This window comes from Symphodus melops (genome assembly GCF_947650265.1).
Source record: "Symphodus melops genome assembly, chromosome: 9".
Taxonomy (NCBI): Eukaryota; Metazoa; Chordata; class Actinopteri; order Labriformes; family Labridae; genus Symphodus; species Symphodus melops.
The window spans coordinates 20185342-20210755 of NC_136699.1; the positions used below are offsets into that span (position 1 = coordinate 20185342).

The 25414-nt window shown below is 41.5% G+C and overlaps 2 protein-coding genes across 5 annotated transcripts in view; both read left to right on the top strand.

Moving 5' to 3' along the window:
• mtus1a (microtubule associated tumor suppressor 1a) overlaps nt 1-25346 on the top strand; it is a 48449-nt gene extending 23103 nt beyond the window's left edge. The window contains exons 1-12 of one of the 4 annotated variants that reach the window (XM_079352238.1): nt 9312-9531; nt 9925-10017; nt 10417-10533; nt 14654-14844; nt 19251-19317; nt 21727-21941; nt 22135-22240; nt 22379-22452; nt 22583-22678; nt 23312-23428; nt 23528-23625; nt 24212-25346. In XM_079352238.1, coding sequence (XP_079208364.1) covers nt 9327-9531; nt 9925-10017; nt 10417-10533; nt 14654-14844; nt 19251-19317; nt 21727-21941; nt 22135-22240; nt 22379-22452; nt 22583-22678; nt 23312-23428; nt 23528-23625; nt 24212-24440 — 1608 coding nt within the window. In that variant the 5' untranslated portion in view covers nt 9312-9326 and the 3' untranslated portion in view covers nt 24441-25346. Of the gene's footprint in view, nt 1-9311; nt 9532-9922; nt 10018-10416; nt 10534-11559; nt 12108-14653; nt 14845-18459; nt 18653-19250; nt 19318-21726; nt 21942-22134; nt 22241-22378; nt 22453-22582; nt 22679-23311; nt 23429-23527; nt 23626-24211 lie in introns of those variants that run through there. The other 3 variants (XM_079352239.1, XM_079352240.1, XM_079352241.1) reach the window with 3 other exon arrangements.
• Nucleotides 589-9031, top strand: LOC306829388 (uncharacterized protein; the record flags this gene model as incomplete). Its single annotated transcript, XM_079352431.1, has 5 exons — nt 589-758; nt 4416-6493; nt 6659-6887; nt 8371-8604; nt 9018-9031. Exons 2-5 carry the CDS (start codon nt 4451-4453, stop codon nt 9029-9031), a joined length of 2520 nt encoding a protein of 839 aa, XP_079208557.1. The 5' UTR covers nt 589-758; nt 4416-4450.
• Nucleotides 25347-25414: the final 68 nt, after the last annotated feature.

The following is a 25414-nucleotide window of genomic DNA, read 5'->3' on the forward strand; positions in this document are numbered from 1 at the left end:
TGCACTTTTTACAATGTACATATTTGCTTCCCTGCATCATATGAATTAACATTGTGTAATTATTTAATTATTGTACATTAAAATTTGAAATAATAAGAACCAATTGCATCAAGTGCTTAGTTCTACAAAGGCAAAGCAAAAAGGATTTTATATTTTTGTTTTGGGCTTTAATTTGTTTCCTCTTTTCAAGGATTTGACATGACTGATCAAGACATTATACTTCTATTGACTGATTTTAAAAAGTTCATATCGGTCTACTGTGATGGGATGCCAAATCATCACTGTGTCTACGTGTCACACTCCCAATATTTACAGTTTATGGTCACTAACTCTCAGTACTGCATATCTATTCTTTACTTTACCTCAACGGTCTCACCCATCTACGGAGTCTTACTGCTGATGTACAATTTCAAAATAAAAGCTTTCAGTGAACTAAACTAAAAGTTTGCTGAACGAACCAGCATGCTGTAAACACAACACACGGTGTAAAAGTTCACCCAAAGACTTAAAATATTATCTTGATAATGTTTTGACAGACATGCTAGTATTAGGTTGGGTTTTTTTTCCAGGTTATGCTGAGTAAATGGCCAGGTTAAAGTAATTGCTCATTAGGACCTCCTCTCACCTGCGTGTGTCACGCGCCTCTGAGGCTCGCGACCGTGACAGGCACAAGCCGTTAATTAAGACTGTTCATTTTTTAATAAACCAGCTGTGTCTTAAAAACAAGTTTAAATATCTTCACTATTGCCGAACAGGTGGTAAGTATGGATTTATGATTGTTTTTGTGATGTGTGCTACTTACGTAACAAAACAGTTTTGTCTGTTCCCAACTAAAGTGAACGTTTGCTCAAAGCTACTTCACGTTAGCTAAACATGTTCATAGTTCTTGTTAGTTTCACCCCACTGTGTGCTTATTGTGTTTCAACCTTTGGTATTAATGTTTGCTACCAAAAACTTAGAGGTTCACAACAAAAAAAGGCTGTTTATGTTTATTTGTTTTAATGTCACCATAGTTTATATCGCGATAATTCAATTGAATGCGATGTGATCTTATTCTTCTAATGATCCCTTCAAGTGGTTCAGAGGAGCGCGTCTTAAGCCTTTTAGCTGCATACTATGTTTACTCCTGATCTGCTTACAGACCTAACTGGGTAGAGGAGGCTGCACACTGGGATAATCTACCTATCAGATGCAGGAAATCTGCCTTCTGTTTTGATCAGAAACTATTTGATTAATGACATGATGTGTTAGTGGAGCCAGGAAACATGAGGAAATGCACATTCATCAGCATCTACCCATGTTATGTTGGCTTTTAGACACACTTCAGTCATATGAAAGTTTGATTTGTGTGTTGTTGTTTCTGTTTTCTCGGAAATGCCTCACATATGATGGGTCCTTTGCTAGAATTTGGTAGTTTAACAGCTCTGGACAGATCTGACAGTCAGTCTTTTTGTTTTTCATGAGATGGTTTTTGGCCTGCAGCTTTGTCTTTCGTTTCATCTTGATGGAACAGACTGGTATTCTGTCTGTTGAAAGACAGTATGCTATTATTCTTGCCAGGCCTTTTAGTGTGAAATTTTCCCCTGTGCTTTACAGAGGACAGCCTTGTCCCTGTGGTATGCTGGGTGGGTTCCCCCAGCTTGACCTGCTGCCCTGCTGCAGCTCTGTGCCAGCCACGGCTTTTGATTAGATGATACTGATACTGGGTATCCTACCATCCATGGAGAGGCCTTTTGAAGCTTTCTGCACTATGCCCATAACAAATAGACTTGTTCAGATTAAACCACTGTCGGTGATAATTGTTTGACTCAATGTGTAGCCTGTAACATGGATTTTATTGTCTACTTAAAAACAGAGTAGGTAGAGTAGTAGTGAAGCCTGATCAAACAAAAGTATTGATGATATTTGTTTTTCTTTTAGAGTTTAAACTTCTTAGCTTGCACTGTGCATCTCCCTGGTTTCACTTCTGAAGCTTGTCTGGAGAGACATCAAGCTGCTTTTTAAATTCTGCTGAAAACAGACCTTTGAAGACCAATGTTAATGTACTGTGACTGCGTCACTATATCCAGTAAATGTGATTTCACTTATTTCAGAAGTAATACTTCTGGTAATATAAGCCTACTCTATACCATGATTTACATCTTGTCTGTAGTTAAGATTAGACTGTAGTTCCCAGGGTCAGGGGCCTTGTATAGATTAAGCAGAAATAGCATGTGACTTAAGGGTCTTAGACTCAGGTGTCACACCACTGCTGCAGAGTTAGGATCAGGTGTCACTTTTTTGTTTGCATTCTGTGTTCGTGTGATCAAACAGTGACACTTACTGTAGTACGTTGGAGAAGTTCTAAGCAGCATTAAAACATATTTTGCTACCTCGGAGTACATTCCTGCACCTACAGGCCTCCTGCCAACCTACTCCCCTGTTCACTTGTCCTTTACTAAAAAGCCGCCTGATCCAGTCCCTCATAAAAGAGGGACTTTGGCTGCTTAGCAACAGTGAATGCCAACTCAGCCTGGCAGGCCATAGCCACTCCTCCTGCACAGGGATCAGCATGAATAGGGTGACATGTTGCTTTCGTCCTCACTTGTTCCTTCTGTAAACTTTGCAGTGGAGCTCCAGAATTAGCAAAGTCCATAACTGGACCTTGATGCCTGCTCTGGGGAGCATGCAGCCGACACACTGATTGTGTGGTTGGAAAAAACGTTGATCCACTGCTGCGGTCCACTTGCTGGACTTTGTCACTTTACCTCTTGGAGTGGGGCGTGCAGGCTGCACAAGGAGCACCCTCATTCAGGCTGTGATGATTCTGATCCAGGTTGACTCCGAACTCTAGGAGGGAGGTGCGGTTGGACAATTGCAGTGACTGGTTAAAGAAGGCTTGCACAGCAGTAATGGGATTGTCTTTAAGGGGGTAAAGGAGCCGGCTGAACAGCCTGATCTCTGACTTCTTCTTATTAGTCTCTAATGGAGTTCTTGATCTGTTTGTTTGGATTTTACTTGATTGTTTTTTTTTAATTGAAAGGTAAGTGTCTGTGATTTTTGTAAACATTTGTTTTGCTGCAACTTGATTTTGAAATGGGATAGTTTAGTGGCTTGAATTCCTTGGTTTTTGTGTTTTAACAAATGTTGTCGGATCATATCAGGTGGAGGAAATTGTACTTTAACACAAAGTAATTCCCCGACACATATTTTCACATTTATTACTTTGCTGCATCGTGTTTTGTGTGGAAGATACTGAATTGAGTACTTGGCTCTTACAAGGGTCAATGTGCGCTGTAGACTAAGGCAGGTTATTTAAATCTCACAGGTTGTATTGCACAATAAGGTGTGTTCTTCCTGTTGCTGTTAAAGGTATCCATTTAGATCTACATGTTTTTGCTGTGTCGATAAGAGCAAAACTACTGTCGTATTTCTTATCAGCTCTCGTGTTAGGCCTGCTGAACTTTACAAATCAATGACGGTGGCACATAATATATAATTACATTGCCAGTGTTAAACATTTTAAATATTATTTGTTCATATAGTATTTCTAATGTCCAGAGTGTTCACAAACAAGACAGCTCTTAATTTGGTTCTTCTGACAAACTTCTGTATTTTCTGCCTTTATGACTTCGATTTACCGATACTGTCCTCCTCAGCTGGCCTTTGTCTCTTTAAACGTGACCAATGTGCTGTATACACTTTGTACTGATGTTGTACTTTGTACTGAAGATATATACTGGAGGATTGACATTTTTTGATTGAGTTGAATATTCATTATACTCCTGAAGTTTCCCTCAAGAGTTAGTTTCTCTTGTGCTCAAGGACTATGAGTCAGCATTCAGTAAGCTTGTATGTCGTTGGTGACTTTTCTGATCATTTCTGTTGTTTAGCAGCCCTGTCAGCTGAACTAAATAGAGCACTACAAAATCATGACTGCCGTACACTTCTCATTGCCAGACACATTGTCGACACGTTTCTGCATTTCAATGTTGCTCAATACGCGGAGTCATTTCTCACATTTGTATTCATCCATGAGAAGGGACAGCTACTGAAAGTATTTATTAGCTACGCTCACCTGGAGTGAAGGAAAATGTAGCCTGCTTTGTTGGTGCCTTGAAATTTTGTCTGCTAAACAAACTCTGAAAAAGTGTAGACGAGAGCTGAAGTGGATATTCAATTATGAAATGATATCCTATGGAACCAACTAGGATGTTGTTTGAGCAGACTTACCCTAACAAAAAATGAATCTGGTGACTTTGCATTTTTCACTGAACAAAGTCATAAGTCTTCCAGCTACAGTAATGTGACTACTACAATAATCAATGAATACAAAGACTTAGTATTTACCTCTGAGCACAAGACTGGCTGAGTTTTCTCTCTCCCCCCAATGTCATAAAGTTGTTTAAAATGTGACTTTCTTGTCCTCTGTACAGATGCATGCTTGATAAACAAACTGGATGCTAACTGAATGAACTACCCCAAATACCACAAGAACTCCAAAATGTCCAATAAGACCTTCAACATGTCGACTGACCAGGTTGACTGCTCCATCCCTTTGCCCCACAGAGACCTGCTTGTGGGCCTCTCCCCTGTGAGTCGTTACAGCAGCTTGTCGCTGTCTCCGTCACCCGACTCGGACAGTAGTAATCTGAACTTTAGTGACAGAGAAGCTGATAGCTCGCCTGACATCCACATGCTGGAGTATTCCCTCAGTGAGGGTCTTACTATGGATAACCAATATGACATCAACGTACCACAGGCTAATTCATTCTGTGATAGAAGTGCAAACTTGAACCAAACTTTTATTGCCACACCTGACAATGGCAGTGCAAGTTTTTTGAACGAAAACTTAAGTTTAATGAGTAAACTCCAGTACCAGACTTTTAGCAAGAACACAGTGGATAGCAGTGACAGTGCAGTGATGTCTCCAGATTCTGCTGGGAGAGAAAGCCAACCAGGGTCAGATGAGAACTCCCGTAGAGGATCCATCGAGAATGACTGCTGCTCCCTCAGTTCTGGGGAAATGGTGATGAGGAGCAACAGTTTTTGTCTAGAGGACCAGTCTGTTTTGGTCGTCTCCTCCCTAGATGAGTCATCAGTTTCTCAAGTTGCTGGCTGTTCAACTTTACCTGCTTATTCTAATCTGCTTTCCACCACTCTCCCCGAAGTCTGCGAAGGATCCACAGAAAGGGTTACAAAGGTTGACACGGGCCACTCGTGTCTTGGCAAGACTTTTGTCTTGGCAGAGTTTTCTTCTTTGGAGAATATTTCATCATCCAACTCTTCAATAGTTCTGCCAGGTGAGAATGAAGGAGGGGTTTTCATGACCTTTGTTTGTGAAACATCTCCTTCAGATTGTGAAAAAGTGGCTCAAATTCCAGCTGCAGAAGAAGAGATGCTGCTTTTCCCAGGACAGCTAGCACATAGACAAGGCCACCCTTTTGTGTCTACTTCTTCAGCAGAGCAAGACGTTGACAAAGGTATTCATACTTCCACTCCAGTACAAACCATCGAGAACAACATACTTGGCCTTCCCTCATTTTCAGAGTCTCCCTGCACTGGAATATCAATCACCCCAGGTCTTCTACCTGTAAAACAACAGCAATTCTTTGGAACTCCTAAACAACCTTCAGCTGCAGGACTGAATTTATTCAGCAAGCTCAAGAAGAGGGAAATCAAGAACTTCCCTAAATCAGACTTCAGTAAAGTAAAATCTAAAATCCTGACAAGAAATGTGCATCAAATGCCAGTAGAAGGCAATGCTTCACAGCACCAACAATCTCAAGCGAATGTGAAAAACAAGCCCACTGAATCACACAGAGGGGCTGCTACCAGGGTGAGTCCATCCAAGGAAAGGTGTAGAGCTGCGGTTGTTTCTACCATTACCAAAATGGCCAATGATGCAATGACGCAAGTGAATTCAGAAGCCGCTAATTTGGGAGCGACAGTGATGCAGTTAACTGGGCATTGTACAGTGGATGAACAGAGTAATAGTAGAGCATCCTCACCTTGCCAACCCTTATCTGCAAACAATCATACTGTAGCAGTCAGATGCAATAATTCCTTCGCTAAACGTGAACATGCAGCTTCTAGCCAATTGGCAGACGCAGCCACAGAGAATGCTGGCAACAAGACCTTCTGCTCGTCACCCTTGGAAAAAACCCCGGATAGAAAGGGCCAACCACTTTGCAAACAAACTACCAAGAAAGGCATCTCAAACAAAATTGAGGTCAGATCAGGCTCAGCATTAGGTCAGGACAATCTTCCCACCCTTAAGCCCCGGCCACGTTGCTCATCAGAGACTTTATCAACATCTTTTCCAACTAGGGAAAAAAGAACAACCATTAGATTTTCTACAAGCTTAACCATTCCCAAAGTTGACAACCACCTGGGGAAAACCAAACCAAGGAAACTGAACTGCACTTCTCGGAATAAACAAGTGGTACAGGCTGAGTCTGCAAACAGTCCTGCTGAAAACTCAAAAAGAGACTTTAAGAAGATCAGATTGGTGGTGAGTATGTACTTATAACTTCAGCATCAATTAATTGACACTCTAGTAGTACTGTATAGATGTTGCAGCTGGTTGGGAAAGCCCTTGGATAAAATGTTTTTCTGTCATGAACCTTCAGGGCCAATTGTATGGAGCTTGATGAATGAGGTATTGCTTTTCTTGCAGGTGGAGTCTAGCAAATCAGCAGGTGCATTATTGAATGATAGTAAAGGCAGATTTCGAGGAGACCCCTCTCCGAGACAAACAAGAGGAGCAGCGCTGTCGCAGCCTCCAGCTGCCAGTCCAAGACCAGCCAATCTTTCCACCAGGCAGAAGCAAGGAACTCTGGGTAGGGGTGAATGCAAGACCTTCAAAGCTGCAGAGACGGCAATAATCAAGCCCAAGTGCAACACAGGTAAGACTAGTATAAGCTTGACAACACTTGACAACACTTGACAACACAACAAGTCCGGAAACTGGTCTGGTAGCTGGAGAGGTGCCAGTCCATTTCCTGAGCACTGCCGAGGTGCCCCTGAGCAAGGCACCGAACCCCAAAAACTGCTCTGGAGCGCTCGCTGTGGGCAGCCCCCTCACTCTGAGACCTCTCCATTAATGCATGTCACTAGAACCCTGTTTGTGCATGAGTGTGTATCTCGGCATATGTGTGTGTTAGACAGAGTGTAAACCGAATTTCCCCTTGTGAGATTAATAAAGTATAAATTATTATTATTACTTTATACGGTACATACTGAATGCTTTTGCAGCCTTTGATAACATGAAGGGATTTTTGAGAAAGATGTCTTTGGGTTGTTTTATTAGGGGACCAGTTACCAGTAACTTAACAATAACAGTCGGCCACAGTCAACACTCATAATATTTATGTCCCGTGTTTTAATTATGATTTTAAATGTTTCCTTCACAAACATTCAAACAGCCTTCTGGCTTTTCATAAAGCAGAGTGTAGGAGCCATAATGTGTGTTGATACCTCGATTGATTATTTGTTATATTTTGTTCCTTATTTGGGTTTGATATTGTTTCCAGTAATTAGCAGTGGGTGTGGATTACTTTATTTTTTACCTGAGCATTTGGGGTGGTGGGAGACTAGACAAAGAGGGTGAGTGAGTTTGATATATTTCCTGTTGACTTACATCATCATTGTTATCTTACCATCACTGTAATCATCATTATCTTCGGACATTTTGTTTAGAAATGTGTTTTTCCCTTTTTGGTTTCATAAATCTACAAACATATATGGACTTTTGACATTTTTATACGAAGGAGTCACGGGTACAAACCAGCTTAGTCACTGTGCAGCACTTGACAATCTTAATGCTCTCTGATTTGACTGTAGTAAAGCAGTCTGTCCTTGAGAGGGGGACATTTTGCCGATCTCAACAGCCTCATCTCTATTGATCCTCAGACATATGAGCCTTGAGAAAGGATGTTTGAATCTTCTAATGATAGAGTAAGAACATAAGTGGAAAAAGCAGAGGCATTAAAAGGGTTTTAGAGTTTACCAGTATTATTAAAGTGAAAACAAGTTTGAAATTAGCACACAAAGAAGGTAGAAAAGGTTTCATGCTTAGACTAAAGGGACGTTCTACTGGGATGCATTATTCTGCTTTAACAATAAATGTTTATAGTTTGCTTGTAATTCATCAAAGTAGGCATGTACAGTAGCAGATAAGATATACAGCAGATGTCAGTGTTCATTTTTTAAGCAAAACCTCAAAGACATTGACAAGACTTAGCCTGCATATAGTCTGTTTGGTAGCTTTGCAGACATTTTATTTGCCTGGTCTTGTATTTATAACCAATATACAACTGTGAGCTCAATGTGTAGTGTCTTAACACAAAGTTTGTGGTCCTCTGATTTTTTTTGGGTTTATGCTTGAAGGCAGTCTCAGAGTACACGCAGCAGGAGGGCCCTTCCTTGGAACTGCCTCCTCTGCGAGTCTTAAGCCCCAACTGAATAGACGCCAAACTCCTCAGACTTCTACCCGCTCCTCTCTTATGGGTCCTCCGCCTACTCCCACTTCTAGACTACCACGCAAGACCCTGGGGCCATCCAAAAGCCTCGCTGAAAACAGTGTTCACACTGAGCTGAGTGAAGGGGCTGGGAGTACGCAAGGTGAGTCCGATAAAGATTTTAAATGTTTTTAGGAACTGGATGTTCCTTCTTTCAGGGCTTTTCAGTGAAGGTATAGAGTCAGTGTTAAACAGACAGTTTCCAGGGTCAGGTCATGGGGGTGTTTGTGCTTTTAAGCACACATCTGGGCATGAAGGGGAGGGGCTCCTGTGACCCACTTCAGGAGTAGGTTCAGATGTTAATCTCGCCAGAGAAAAATGTTCTTTTGATTTAACACCTGCACATCTGCCAAGATCCATAGAGGAAAGTGACATCTTTCCTATTGTTTCTTTGGAGCAATTCAGAACATAATTCCAAGCTATCAAAAGTCTTTATGAATGAGATGAAGTCCATTCCAATCCATCCAAGTTTCAGCCAATCAACCTGTTTCGCTGGTGTGTCTTGACTGGTTCCAGTGGGAGCTTTGTAGCTCTGTTATACTGGTTTGTTTTATTAAATAAAACCACTATCAGAAGGTGGGCTATTTTCCACTAAGCATCCTCTCAGGCTTGCAGGTCAATGATTGGCCGATGGGGCGTATTTTTCAATCTGGGGATCCCCCCCTCCTTGTGTGGTTGTCATGGCAACTCAGATTCTATTCCACTCTAGTTCACACACACACAGCGTTGCCTGGAGGAAAATGAGCAGACATACACCGCGGCTGATGTCTGAGGTGCAGGGAAGGAGTGTTTTTTTCTTTTTTACATTTTTAAAAATCAAAACAAATGGCTGATTACACAGGACTTAGAAGTTGCACTTGGACTGAATTCCCATCTCGCCTTTTCAACAACTCCTCTTTGATTGCACAGAGCAGTGCAGCATCCAACTGTGATGTCACCCTGTTGACATGTCTGCTCATTGGATCCTATCGGTTTTGTGTCATTCCTTTGATAGCTGTTTTTAGTGGAAAACATAAAAAGCTTTGGAGAAGTAAGTGAGACTGGAGTTCTTTTTGTTGATTAACAGTTTGTTAAACTATCAGGATCTTATTGTTGTTTTAATGCAAAGCACTCATCTCGTCATAGTCTTTATGCATTTGATTCTGCATTAATACATCTTTTGTTTTTTCCATAATGGTCAGATATCCATCTTTTTGATTTGATTTTTCTTTTTTCATTTTAGTTGGTTTCATGATGAAATGATAAATGTTTACCTTCATGGTGTTGTTACACAAAAAAAAGCTCTGTTCACTTCACTTACGTATATCAACATGGCTGTCTTATAAAACCCCAGTCATATCCAACTACATGTGGTGAGTAGCAATACAACAGCAGGACTGTATTGAAGTGCCTGAGAAATAACCAACATTGATATGTTTTACAGTTTCTGGGGGAGCTGCACAGAAACAGACACCGTTCAGAACTGCAGTGCTGAAAGCAAGACTCATCACAAGCCCGCGAAAAAATACAAAACCAGGTGAGTTCACATTTCTGTTTGAGTTGAATCTGCATCTGATTCAATACTTTCCTGATCTCCAACACTATGATATTACATTGTGTAATAAATCCTCACAATGTTTGATCTGCTTTTGGTGTAAGTGATCAAACCGTCCAGAAACACTCATTTGCAAACAATAGTGTTGTGTGTCTACCTGGTTATCTCATTAATATTGTATGGTAACCACATTTGACAGGCACTCTTTGAGCTTGATTAACTTAAGATAACGATGTGTTTGTTCTTTTCGATCACACCTCCATGCCTGCTTGTGACATAAAAGCCGTCTGTGGTTGTGGTCACTTAGTTGGCTGTTTCCCTGCTGCATAATGGGTCAGATGAACTCATGCCTTGTGCCTAACCTTGAGCTGCCTTTTCCAGCTTTGCCCGCAGCATGCAAATCTGACACTCCAACAAACAGAGGACCTCTGAACTTTACTGCCGGTTCACTTAAAAGAACTGTTTCTGCAAGACTCCGTATAACTTCAAGTGGACCTGGTAAGTACTCGTTGTTTTATTTGATTCTATTTAATTCCACCTCTTTGTTAACACATTCAACCTACTTAAAATTGAGTGTTGTCTTTATAGAGACAACATGCAGTGCTTAACAAATGTATTAGACCACCACTTAGGCCTGCTGATTTGTAAACTCCACCTGCAAGAAGAGCAATACCTCATTCATCAAGCTCCCTACAATTGGCCCTGAAGGTTCATGACAGAAAAACATTTTATCAAAGGCCTTACCCAACCACCTGCAACATCTGTTTGTTCTACCTTTACAACAGTTACCAAGCTCTTTCCTGTACAATTGTGGATTTACTGTTTCTTCAGGCATCAGTGCCAGAACACAGTACTACTAGAGTGTCACCACTTAATGCTGCTCTAAATTAACACTGGTAATAACCAAGATCATTTTTCTGTAATGGTTAACATGTCAGTTTGTAGAAGCACTTTAACCTGAATGATTATTTAATGTTTAAATATCAATATTATGTTATCCAGGAGTTTTCAAATATACTGTTTTACAAAAGTGTGTGTGTGTGTGTGTGTGTGTGTGTGTGTGTGTGTGTGTGTGTGTGTGTTCTAGAATAAAGTGCTTTGCACGGTCATAAGACTAGAATAGACCTATATGTACATTCTTGTTTCCAGTCTGCTTTAAGTTTAGCAGAAAATGTGTGTAAAACATGTCTCATTATAAAACATGCTGAACTTAGTCAGCACATTGATGGGGCTTGGCTTTGTTTCGCATCACAGCTGAAGACACAATTTCATGATGAAGCTGTGCCAGCCAAGCTGTTTACAGCTCAGCTCGTCAGACAGAACCATGCCAAGCAAGTCTCATGTCCCCTGTCATCCTTCTGCTGGTGACACAGGGAGAGAGAGTCACTGAGCTACGAGTGGGGGGTTAGATCAAATTCTTATTGGCTGCAGTTGTCCTTTTTGCTCCTCCCACTCCTTTCTGCCCCCCCCCCCGCTCTCTTCCCAGCATCCTGGCTCTGTGACAGCACCACCATCATCATGCTTGGAGATGCAGCTTTGCTCTGCCATGAGAGATTGGTGTTTGGTGAATAGCTGCAGCCTGGCTTTACCCAGAGGATTAAGGGATTGTTACTTTTTTTCCCCTCCCTTTATCACATTACTGGGCTTTGCCATAAACTACTGGACGTCCTTTAACCTTCTCTGCATCAAGTCCTCACAGCTTTGAACTGGATTTTGAGTGGGAGACCTGCCATGCTGAACGGCGTGCATTCACTTTTTCCAAAGCTGTTCCTATTTTGTAACTCTTACTATTGGTTTTTGCTGATTTATTTCATTCTGCCCGTGTGAGCTTTTCTACCCTGAGATATGACACACTAATGGGCACCATGGCATGTGGTTTATAGCCAAGCTTCTTCATTTTCTACTTTGTTATTGCCTTGAAATCCTGGTCGTCTTGCTTTGTGTTTGAGAGATGTTATGGTCTCCGAAGCTTTCCCTGTCCAACATCCACGTGCGTCTGACAGCCAAGGGTTTACTCCGAAACATTCAGCTGCTGTCAGGATGCAGGAAGAACACTGTGGTTTTCCAAGCAGGTCAGTCACTGAAAACATGTTTTGCAGGCATTCTAGTTTTTATGGGGATGGGGCTTGCTGATCTGTAATATTTTAACCAAACCTATTTGTGTTTGCTTCATGCTAAGTCCTGCGCAGTCTATTTTTAGCAAGGCTATTTGCTACTGTAGTTGCAAAACAGGAGGTTCATCTTTCATTTACCTACATTGGTCCCCAAAACATGTGACCTGTGCACTAGGATATAAATCTTGAATTTAGAGGCAGATTCATTTCAAAGACAATCTGTATGTCTCTTTTGAAACTAAATGTCAGGACGGTCTATATTCATCTCATATGACTGTTCGTTAAAATGTTTATTTTCTATCTGTCTTCCACACTGATACTGTGCTCCTGTTTCAGCCTGAGATGTAGCAGGTTATTTTGGTACTCGGTCTCCAGCTTGATCTGTGGGAAACACACTGGCTCCCTTTTTTTTGCCTGTTTTATGTCCAAATATGGTAACTTAGCTTGATGGCCCCAAAGGCTTCATAAACACTTGTTTGTTTGTTTTTGTACTGGATTTAAGGGTCTGTCGAATGTCACACTGAGAATTATTGTCTCGTATTGTGTCATCACGACAACAAGTGTGTCATTGTGACGGCTGTCATCATTCATCGGACTTTGTGCTACAGTGATATCTCCCCTCAGAGCAGAGCGTTCTGCTGTGGGCTCACTAAATCAGGCAGTATTTTATGAAAAGCATTGTTTGTTCAGCCTGAGAGGAATGCATGAACTAAAGGGCAGCATGTGTCATAAACTGTCTGTTTGGATACTTACATAGCTGTCATGAAGCGTCAGTCAAATGTAGAAGACTTGGAGACCAATATCATCATCATAAAATGAATTTAAGGGTGAAGTTATTTAGTGTATTTGCTGGAAATCCATCATTGTTTTAAAACGTTAGGGGGAAAAAAGTGAACACGCAGTTAAATTTGAACATTGAGGGGAACTTAGAGTAACTTTTGTCTGTCATTGAGCTCAGCTGGAGTCTGGATGAAGGCATGTTTGTGTCCTTCATGTTTTCTGTGATGAAACACGAGATGGTTTCTCTTTATGTTCTTTGCCCAGCCAGCAGAGGGCGTCCGTGTTTTAAAGAAAAACCTTTGATATTTAGCGCTCTGCTTCATCCCTCTCATTGAAAGCTGAGCAGCAGCACAGCTGTTTCTGTTTTGATATGTCTCATGCTCTAATGGAGCCTGATGCAAAAGAAAGGAAAATCTTTAAAAATATGAGTTAAGGAGACGGATTTGTTATCTCAGCTGTACCATCCACTCAGATTATTATATCAATACTTTATCTGGCTGTTAAACACAGACGTGCATTTAAGAAACTAGTTTAAGGTGAAGCGTCAAGTCAGCAGCAAAACTGTGTGAAGATTAAGTTGAGCTTTTTTTTCTTTTTTCGACCAACTTCTCTATTGCGTTTTAATTCTTCAACGCAACTTTGTTCTCTTTAGGTTGTGAACTGTTTCCTCTGTTGGTCAGGCCTGCCTGGACTATCATTCTCTCAGTAATATTTACTCAATCAGAGAGCTGTCCACTCTGCTGCTGCAGTATCAGCTGTTCAGTTCGACCAAAAAAAAAACCAGGTGGATACACCTTGTTCTGTGCTAAGCAGCTGCAGGTCCTTCTTTTTAAAGCTATCCAGGTCGTTTCTGTACCTCACAGATGTATGCTCGACTTACCCTTGAATGTTACGTTCTTAAATGATGCCCTGCAAAGTGCATCTAAATTTAACTTTGAATATACTCCAGGTTTTAGGTTCAAAAAGGTCAAGATCATAAACACGAAACGGGCCAAGCTTACATAGCAGAGTGTATATACAGAATACAGCACTTTTAAAGAAGATTGAGAAAATTCACCTGCAACTATATCAAGATCTATGTTTTTTATTGTTTTCTTAATTGGCTCAAGTAGCTGTCATCTGAAACTGACAGAGCTGAGTGAGTATTCCCACAAGCCACTGCTGTTATAGTAAAGTTCGTCCACTGCCTGGTATCCTCTGTATAACAAAAAAACATGTTTGGGAAATAATTATCCAACACGTCTCTTTCTCTGCTGTTCCCCCTGAGTTTCTAACATCCAGGTCGTTGTGTTTTAGCAGAGTAAACAAAGTGCTCTTTATTAGAAGGGTTGATGCTAGCTATTGTAAGGGGGTGATGTATTTATAAAGCTGATGTAAATCAAAGCTGCAGTAGCACTGACTTGCTAAAATAAGTTGTTCCCAGTGAGCAGTGTCTGCAGAGCAGTAGATTAAATTAGGATATGGAAAACTAATTGTATCCAGAGGATCCATTTATATGTCCATGCTGTCGGAGGAGCAGCACTGGGAACCATCAGACTGACTGATTGGACAGAACAGTTCTGGGTTTCAGATTTATCAAGGGGCTTTAGAGTTGAATGCATCCGTATCCCTGACAGGAGCCTGTAGTGTAGATGTTGATGCTGTCAAACCAGCTGCAGCGCTTATGGAGGGGGGTACGATGACGATCAGCGCTGTAACGACTCTCAACACGCGTTCTTTTACAGTGGACAGGCCCAACTCCCGCCCACATCCACCTCGGCAGCAAACATCCCAACCTACCCAGAGTAATGCTCCTCCAGATGTGGTACCAGCGAGTGTGGCTGAAGGTGCCTCAAAGCGACTCGGAACGCTCCTGGCAGCGAGTGACCGCAGATTTGAGGCACTCGCCATCGTCTTGCAGCAAACTTTGTCTGAGGTAAGGCCTTGTGCAAGTCCTTTTTTTAATGTTTGGGTTGAAAAACATTTTATATATATATATATATATATATATATATATCTGTAATTTATTTTATAATTTCCCATTAAAAAAAGAGGACATGTAATCAAAGGTGGAAGTCTGGCAGTAATCCTGGCATTTCTAAAGATAGTTGGCCTAGCTTTATTTACTGTAATAATTGATGCCGTTTTTAAAATGAAATCACAATCTGTTTTAGCTCATCATGAAGAGCTCTCTGTGCGTCATGGTGTTTTAAAATGTGATGAAACAATATTTGTTTGTTTTTACTTGGAGTTACAGGAAACAGGTCGGCTACTCGTAGTCCTGTAAACACCGTCCAGCTGATCAATCTACCAAAGTGAAAAAAACTCTTACTCCTGATTTTTTTACTTACATAAAGATATCTAATTTTACTGATTTCGGTTGTCATGCAGAAAGTGTGGAATAGAGATGTGATTGCGCGTGCACACACACAGCAATATCTTTTTTTTTTTTTTTCACTGTTTGTTTTGGCTGTGTTTTAATAACAGTGCCATGTGATTGGCTGCTTGAAACAAGATGTCCCAGAGGATTATTCTTCCCACCGTGCAGTACAAACAAGCTTATTCTACCAGCTAACCCCCCGTCTGACCCCGACCATCATTCTCCCATTCGACACTTGTCAAAGCAAAATTAGAAAGTGGTGCTTGGAATCTATCACTTAAACCTAAATAACAAGCTGTACGGTGAACTTTGACAGAAGAATGACATTAGTTAATAAATTAAGTTAAATGTAAAGAGTACAGATGTATCGGCCTAGAAGTGAAGACGGCCTGTATGAGAGAATAAATAATCACTTTACATTTTATGTCCTTTTGCTTGACTTTGAAAGTTTCCTTGTGAAATATTTCACACCATTCGTGAAACATGTGCAACGGTGCGTTGCTTCATAGTTCCATTATAAAGTCATTTCAGACACTAGATATAGTTTCTCTGAATGAATAATTGAACTCTTAATATTTGACACCTCAGTGACATTTAAATCAGCTCTCTATTTGTCCCTACTGAGGTGAGACTCTGTACCTGTGTTTTAGATGACGTTCTTTTGGTGGAAGAAAACACTGCTTTTATATTTGACCAAATTCACAGACTGAGTTGAGAAACCACACGGTCAGTATCAGATACTGGATCTTGGTTTGTTACACTCATTCCAGTTACCTCAGAGCTGAGTTCACTGTGTTTACGTTACTAAAACTCTTTAGAGTAGGGGCAATAATATGATCTGAATGTTCCTTCCTTGATGCTTGGTGTATGAGTTTCATATTATTGTGTATATTCAGGTGTTTTAGAGACACAAGAGGCAGGCAGCATGTTTTCTGAGAATTTTCCTCTGGATGCTGCTGTTCATCATTTAATGACTTCGCTTGACCGAATGTTGAATCAAATAAAAAAAATAATAATAATAATAATTTTATTGTATACACACAAATGTATAGTTTAAATTCTGAGGTTTCCTGCTCTCAAAAAAGCAAGTCTTTTTTTTTTTAATGCAGAGCAATGGAATAACATAATCTTGTAAAGAAGATTCATATAGGTCAATAGAAATATTTCAAATCTATTTTTAAAAAATGAATGATAGAAAGGACCAAAGTCTTCTGAAAGTAAAATGAGGATGTCATTCTCCAGCTCAGAACATCTCTGACTGGAACGTGCGGCCAAAAATCAAAAGTGTGAAAATGATTTATCAGTCGATGTCTTTAAACTAATCATCCTATCAGGATATGAACGTGAAGCAGCTTTGTCTCTGTCATACTTAAGAAGTCACTTTGCATTTATTTCCTTCAGCCTCGATCACAGACACTTCCTCCTGTCCTGCCTCAGTCTGGAGTCAGACACCACACACATCCCTGGAGACGGTGCTCTGGGTTGCTGCATTTGTGACAAAGTTCATTTCAGTCCAGTTGAAGCCTTTGTGAGAACAGATTAGACGGCCAGCTCTGACATCTGTTTCAAGAGTACTTGAGAGATCTTTAATTAATGATATATATATATATATAAGGACAGTCAGAGAAAACTAGGCTTGAGATGAGTTTTCAGTAAATCACTTTGTAGTGCGACAGCTGGTATTTGGGGCACACTTTGTGATCTCTGAGTCACTGACTCATAAACCATCTGTTTAAGTGGCAGGGTTACGAAACTGATGACATCAACAAGACATAAAAACAATGTTTGTTCCTCTTTGATTGGAAAACCGCAGGCTCTGACTCGACTCTGAAGGCGGTATGTCTTACTGCTGTCCAATCCTAAACAATCCCAACATTAATGTATATAGAAGCTCAGCTTTCTGCATCACGTGTATCAGCTGACATGGTTGTAGATTGTGAACAGTGGAGTCTGAAGGCCAGAATAGGAGGCAGGTCCTTCCAGACCATCCCAGTGTGAAAATGTCCCAGCTGTTGACTTGATATGGTTATGACCATCAGCAGGACTGAGTGCCGTGTGTCTGCTTGGATAGAGTAGAGAAGAAGAAGATGTATATTAAACCAGACAAGTTTCATTGAAGACTAAAAAAGACTAATAACCACAAAAATGAGGAGAAGAAAGATTGATGATGCGTTTCCTCCATTTTCTTTCTCATATTTTTAATATTTCCAGGAAAATGTAACTTGAGCTGAAGCAATTAGTCATTGATCTTGGTCAACCATGAGGTGTTATTCTACACCTGAGATGGTATCATATTGATGCACACTGGGGACACGTCTCCTCCTTGAACACAGCTAGATGTCCCTAACATCGTCTAAACAGAGGAAATGGACTTTAAACTGGGTTTGTTTTTTGTTGTTTTCAGTACAGGACGACAGACTCTGAGCTTTTTGCTTCATACTTTGAAACAAATCATTTATGATGACACACATTTTGGTCAATATATTTCCTCTTCATATTTCTGTCACTTCTGGCGTGTCATTTGAGTGTGAAAGCAGGGTCCAAACAGAAGCCTGCGAGTGCTCGGTTGATCAGTCTGTAAAAAGCATAATGCACTATTTCACTTATGACACAGATTGCTGCTCTGCCATCCCCCACTGACAGTTTCTGGAAAGTTGTGTCGTTTCTAGTGCAGTGTGAGGAGTGTCAACCAGCGTTTTATTTTGTCAAGTCCAAAAGTGACATCATTTCCTTGGACCATACATTGACTGTAAAGCCTTATGCGCTCACAGAGGTTGGAAATGTGATCTGTTTCAGCATTATTTCATCCTGTAATGGAGGGATGGAACCCACGCACACTGTGAGGTAGTCATGATGTAGAGGTCTGACAGGATGATTTAATGTAGGTTTGGATGAGTGGTGGGGGATGGTGGTAATGAAGCCTCCCATGTATCCCCTGGGAAGGTCACTGCAAAGCACAAGTCCTGCACCATCAGCCTGATGTCAGACCGCTCTGCACAATTTATCTGTTTTCTCCGCTCCGGCTTTCTTAAAGTGACCTCGCCTCACTGTTGCGGAGGCTGCTCCTATGCACTCTGCAGCCTGCCCCCTTTTGGCCTTTTTTTAGGTGTAATACGGTAATGCAGTCACTCAGCACAGCAAGTGAAGCGGCTTTTTCAGTCCTGCCCCAGATGTAGTCCGAACAGTCTGGGAGGAGGTGTGTGGTGGTGGTGTGTCCACCTGGACCACTGTTTGTCCTGGAGGCCTGGGTCCCCATTACAGGAGGAGGGGGGGAGACTCCAGTACACAAGTCTCAGGCTGAGGCTGGATCATGGGCTGTTCTAGCAGCAAAGCGTGCCTTAGTGCTCCCTGCACTGCAGCGAGGGTAACTGGCTTCTTCATGATTCTACTCTGCAGTATTTGGTTTTAGTAAACAAGGACAGGATGGGCTTGATTTTCATCTGTTAGATTGTCAGTGAGTTAATGTCTGACTTGTGTTTCTGAGCCATTTTATCTCGGGCTCATGATTAAATGATGCAGCCTGTTTGTTAAGTAGATGTTTCTGTGGAGCAGCATGTTAAAGAACAATGGTAAAGGAGTGAAATGCTTCTTGATTATAATTGCGTCAGTTTTGAAGTTTGGAGGAGCCCTGCAGCTGCAGCACAGCCTCTCTGCACTGCAAGGCTGAGTCAGAGGGAGAAGTAAAAGCATTAGTGTGACAAAAGGCATGTGCTGAGACTGAAAACATGAGTTGAGTGTCAAGTTTTCCTAATCCCTTTCCCCCTCGCTTGTTACTGTTTTCTTGTTTTTAGCTGCTGTAGTGCTGTGAATGAATAGACTGTATTCATCAGAAAATGAAGGGTGTTGCATTTATGTAACCTCTGCTCTCATAGTGAATACCTTCAAATCAAAACTCAGTTACGGTGACATCATCATGAGCTGCTGGTGGGTGACTGTTTAAATGTTTTTTTTTCCCTTTGCAGCGTGAAGAAGCCACGAGGCACTGCAGGGAGCTTTCCCAGGAGCTGGTCAACCTGAGAGGAGAACTGGGTAAGACGGGCTCATCACTGAATGACACAATCCTGTCCAGGGTCTGTCTCAGTCCTCTGTCGGATGTTGTTTTGGTCCGCTTGTAGTTCACATGACGTGTTTTTTTCAACATGAATATGAAGAGTTTAAATGCTTCACTTGTTGTGTTGCTGTGATCCAGTGCAGTTTGTGTCCGTCCTCTGAGTCAGTAGTGCTTTAGTTTTGACAATTGCAGCAATATGATAGACATTATTGTGCAGTGATGAGATCACAGCACGTTGCAAAATGCCTCTTGACCAAGAGTTATGCTCTCCAACATATTTGGTAATCAGTGAAATATTTATCTAAAATTAATATGAGCTCAGAGCTTTGCTGTGATTTGTTTTGTCCTTCTGTGATGAAACTTTTTTTTTTTTAATTTGATCATTCCTGTTTGCAGAGGGTGGTCTTGTTAGCTTTTGCCCCCACATAGAACCCCCCCCCCCCTGTAGTTTTCTCCACATGATAATTACCTGTTTGTCAAGCCGTGTGTGTTTTTAGTGTTGCTGAGTCGAGTGGAGTCAGCTTATTCTCCCCCCCCCCCCCCCCCCCCGAGTGGCAGGCTGACCTCTGACCCCACAGAGGAGGGGCTCTCAGTGGAGGAATGCAACACCACCTGAGTCCTCATGAAGGCTGGAGGACAATTACCAATGTTTTATGTCCAGTGTGTGTTCACACATAACAGCCTTTCACAAATGGACTCACACTGCTTAAAACAGGCTCCACAGCAGCCTCGGGACTTCCACATGACTGCTCTTACATGCTGAGCGCTGTGATATCTGTGCTTAACACATTCTTCACTTCAGCTTTGAGACCTGTACTGACCTCAGATTGACCTTTTGTGAAGTAAAAGATCTTTCCATTTCATTTTTAGTTTGCCCCCCCCCCCTCCACATAGAACAGATATAATTCAGAGCACCTGTCTGTCTGCTGCCACACACATTTCCTTCCTCACACAGCAGAAAATGTAAGTCTTGAGTCAGAGCCCAAATTGTGATGCAGCCACACCCTGTTTGTTAAAGATCTTCGCATCAAATATTACATTAAGGCAGACCTGCACTTTTCAACAGCTGCATATCTGCAGTGTTGCCCGCCTCTTGACTGTGAGCCAGATAACAGCTAACTTTAGATTAACTGGACCCTTCTCCCCTGAATGTGCCAAGAGATGTTTTTGCTGGGTGGATTTGGCCTGGAAAGGCTCACATGACCACAGCTCTGTTACACATGGTTGTGGAGTGCTGGCCTCCGTTTGTTAAGCTGTACATGCCAAAGCCTGATAGATAGTCCCTATGTTAGCTTGGCCTCTGTTCCTGGATCTGTTGCTGTTTTTCCAGCCTTGGTAAGGTGAATCTTTATGCTCATGCTCTGCAGAGTTATTCCCCTCATACTGCTGCTCAATATTCTCCTGCTCAAGCACAGACTCTGGGACTGCGTTAAATCATTACAGCAACAGGAAAACACTCTGTCTGTCTGTGACACACTTGAGACAATTTGACGACATAGAGCTGAAGTTGCCATCCCAACCCAAACAGACTTTAGAGTGAAATAAATGCAGCATGCTTCATGTTGCTTTCATGGCTCCTTTGTTTCATCCACTGCACCTTAGGGCCTGGTTTGCTAGAGCAATGAATGGGAAATTGTTCTTTCCATGGTGTACATCTGTGTTGAGTATTATTTTACGCCCACCACTGAATTTAACCCAGTCTGAAGTTTTCAGTAGGAGTTTTTGTATTTGAGATCAGCCTCTCTAATAAAATCACCTGCTGAACATCACCAGGCAGCTTGACTTCACATCTCTTAGCAATGCCAGCTGCTGGATATCAAGAGTGTTTGTGAACAACACTTCAACTGGAGATAGTCTATGTCGCCCACACCAGAGCTGATACAAACACTTGACGATGGAACAAGCTGTTACATACTGACTCTCTTCAAAAGAATAAAAGATAAAGCCAATAATCTCACACACACCTAAATGTCATAGCCAGGAAAGAACAAAGAAAGCAGCCTAGTTTAATAAACAAACAAAAAAACACCTGTTGCCTGTTTAAGTGTTTTCTACATAAAGTGAAAGAGTTCAGAGACTTGTTACCATTTCTTCATCTGCCCAGAAATGACTGCAGTGTAGTTCATATATGCAGTCAAATGCTCCTCTCGCTTCAGTTTTTCCATTCATTTGTGGAGAACATTTAGTGGGACACATCCAAAAGGGTCGAACTTCGTCTCACCGAGGGTCTCAGTGGACAATAATCTCAGCCATTTTACCAGCAGTGACTCAACACAGATTTTCCTCTGCACTATGTAATGGATATGTCACCACATTCAGTCGCTGAACATCATGCAAATGTCCCTTAATAAAGTCAAAACCATTTACTTTTTTTGTTTTTCTTGAAGTCTGCTCCGCTCGTTCATCTGAACGTCTGGAGAAAGAGAAGGATGAGCTGCGTGTTGCTCTGGAGGACACACTGCTCAAACTGCAGGAGCAGCACCAGAAGGACCTGGCTGAGCTGGAGCAGAGACTCCAGACCTTCTACCAGGCCGAATGGGACAAGGTCCAGCTCAGCTACCAGGAGGAGGCTGACAAGTGCAAGATTCTCATGCAACAACAGGTTTGTGCCTACAACACCTTTTGAATACGATTGTGTGGCCCTGCTGTTTTTAAAAACGCTGAGACGTGGAAGAAAATGAGACGTCATTGTAACTTTTCTTTTTGTCATTATGATCGTCTAACCAACACGAACTGTCCAAATGTTCATTTTAAGCTATGAGTAAATGAGTCTCTACTTTGTTCCTTTTTTAAAGATGGGAGAGCTGAAAGCCAATCATGAAACCATTCAGCTGGAACGAGAGAAAAACCATACAGAAGAGCTTCAGTGTGTGAAACAGCAGTATGAGACGTCCCTGGAAGGTGAGTGACAACACCAGGTCTCCAAAGCTGCGTATTCAGTGGGATTTAGTCGACATCCCTTTACAAATACATGAATCAGTGCTTTGTCCAACATTTTCAGACATATTTCTGATGCTCTTACTCCTGTCCACTCCTCAGAGCTCATCATAGTCCACAGTCAGGAGCTGCAGTCTCTGGATAAAACATTGAAAGACGCAGAAGCTGCTTTATCTGTAAGCATGATGGATTTGATTTTTTTCACAAAACCAAAGAAAAGAATGGCACATGGGTAACGTCTGGGCAGCTGAACTAGAGTGTAAACACATTAACTCAGTAACTTTGTTGTGCTTTGTCCAACCACAGGGGAAGATTGAGGAGCTAACCGTGGAGAACAATGCTCTCATTGAGAAGCTGACTGCAGAAGAAAACAGGAGGAAAAAGATGGCCGAAAAGTGTCAGGTACTCTTATCTGTGTGCTTATTATAGCAGCGCTCCTCTTAGAAACATCCCATGACACCTGGGTTTCCTACTCCACAGTCTGAAGGGCAATGATTAATAGAAAGATAGACAAGCAACAGAAGCCCTGCTTTCTTTAAAGACATCATGTGACAGAGTTATCACTTAGAATAAACATGAACTATTCTGTACCCTGTTAAATGATGTTAACAGGAGTGAGCAACATGTCTGTGAGAGGTTTAACACTGTGACACAGTATGCTGCCAACCTACAACTTCACATAAGTTAATTAAAGCCATAATAATGAATTAACAATCATTAAGAATACTTAAAAAAAGGATTGTCTTAATGTTAGAGTAACAAAACAATGTTGAAAGAGAAGTTTAATCTCATTGAGCTTTTTCTCTTCCTAGTTAAATAAAGGTTAAATGAAACAAATACAAATAAAACCATAACTGCAAAAAAAACAAAAAACCTTTTATTGGCCTGTTTGAATGTGTAGGCTTCGTCAATAAATGAGTTCAGTAAATGTTTTGTTACTGCTGCATGGCGCCCTCTGTTGTGATTTGACCTCTGTGGCCACAATTTACAAATTGTGGGTCTGAACATATTGGCACATGTCGTTTGTCCCTGCAGAAGGACTCCCACACCCTGTATCTGGAACAGGAACTAGAAAGCCTTAAAGTGGTGTTGGACATCAAAAACAAGCAGCTCCACCAGCAGGAAAAGAAGCTGATGGAGGTCGACAAACTGGTGAGACACGCAATGAAGAATTAGTGGCCGTCGGAACAAGGAATGCTCCTGATATCAGCTGACATCACTCAGTCACCGTGTTTGTGTTCCTCTGTTCAGAAAGAGAAAAATGTGAAGTTGGATGAGAGCCTAAAAAAGGTCCAGCAGGAGAATGAGGACCTGAAGGCCCGCATGGATAGACACGCTGCGCTGTCGAGGTAAGAGCTCACTGTATTGGCTCACAGGTGGAAATAGAAAGTACACTATAAAGCATCACAGCAACAATCCCTCCCATTTCTCTCACCTGCGTTCAATGAAGCAGGACTCCTGTGTGCCAGCAGTTATGTTGTAAAACACACAGGCTGCATCCTGACCCTCTTTTAGGGCTGTTATGATCTTTGTACTGTCTGTATATTGCTTGTGATGTTTTAACCTTGTTTGTGAAGCACTTTGTGGCCTCTGCCTGCAAAAAGTGCTATATAAATATAATGTACTTACTTACAGTGTGACAAACTCCAGCCTGTAACATGACAAAACAAAGTGCCTGTCACAAAGCTGCTTAATTAGTTAAGTGATACGAGTCCCATCTTCATCAGTAAACAATAGGTTAAAAAAAAAATCATGATCATATCTGTATTTTAACAGGATTTGTTGAAAATAAGTTCCCTATGAGGTTTTCCAAAACTATCTCTGTAAATGTAATTGAGTCATTTGATGTAGTAGGCTTTAGTCGACTGATTGAATATCTTCATGTCTGTTTTCGTTTGTCATCAAATGTTCTTGTTTTCTGATTCTGTGTTACAGACAGCTGTCGACGGAGCAGGCAGTGCTGCAGGAATCCCTTCAGAAGGAGTCCAAGGTGAACAAGCGCTTGTCGATGGAGAATGAGGAACTGATTTGGAAACTGCATAACGGAGACCTGAGCAGCCCCCGCAAGATGTCCCCCACCTCGTCCTCGCCTTCCCACTCCTTCAGCCTCCAATCCCCCCGCAGCTCCGGCGCTTTCTCCAGCCCTCCTGTCTCTCCCAGATAACGATGGGCCCCTGCTTCCAGCAAGCAGGCCCTCCCTTTTGAGTTATCCCTCTGGAATTTAGAGCCATGTTTGTTTTCTTTTAGCATCACAACAGCCTGACCATGGCTCCTTCAGGCTTGGATGAACTCTTGAAACTTTGAGTAGTGAGACGCTACAGACTTAAAAAATAAAAAAAATGAAATTGTTGCACAGAAGCACTTAAAAAGCACGGTGACCTTGTTTGCCTTTAACGTCTCCTACAATGGATGGGAAAAGGAAATCTCAGGACCTGTATGACATGATGACACTATTTTTGTTACTTGTTTGTTTTTGCAGAGGCTTGTTTGACGCACACGCGCATAGAAAATGCAGTAAAGTAATATATATCTATATATGTGCAGATGCTGAGTTGGAGAGAGGACATCAAAGCCATGAATACAGATGATTGTCTTTCTCCTCTATTCCACCTTTCTGAAATGTGTATATGAAGTATGGACTCTTGTACCATTTCTCATATCTGTGCAAAGAGACGGAGAGATTGTCCAATTACTCAGCTGCTCGTTACTGCAGCAGCGCAGTGAAAATCCAAATCTGTGTTCGTAATTTCTTGTCAAATATTGAAATATTTTACATCTGGGTTAGCAATTTGAGCATCATCTGTGGCCTCAGACATGTTCTTTCTTTCAGTGTGTTAGTTTGTGTTCAACCATGGGACCAATCCAAGTTCTTTGTGCATGTGTTTGAGTTTTATCACCCCTCACTTAACCCTTTCAATGTAGCTTTAAAGTTGGGCTTTTGGCAAAGCAGTACTTGTACATTTCAGAGACACTGCCTCTTGAAACTGTCTCAAGAAGAGTATGTTGTGTCAAATTGTCTTCATCTGTGTGTTTGAAATATGCAATTAATAAAGTCTTGTATTAAAGCTGATCATCACATGTATCGTTTTGACTTGATCACTGCAGATGAAACGCGTATGGCTGACGATAAGAGGACAG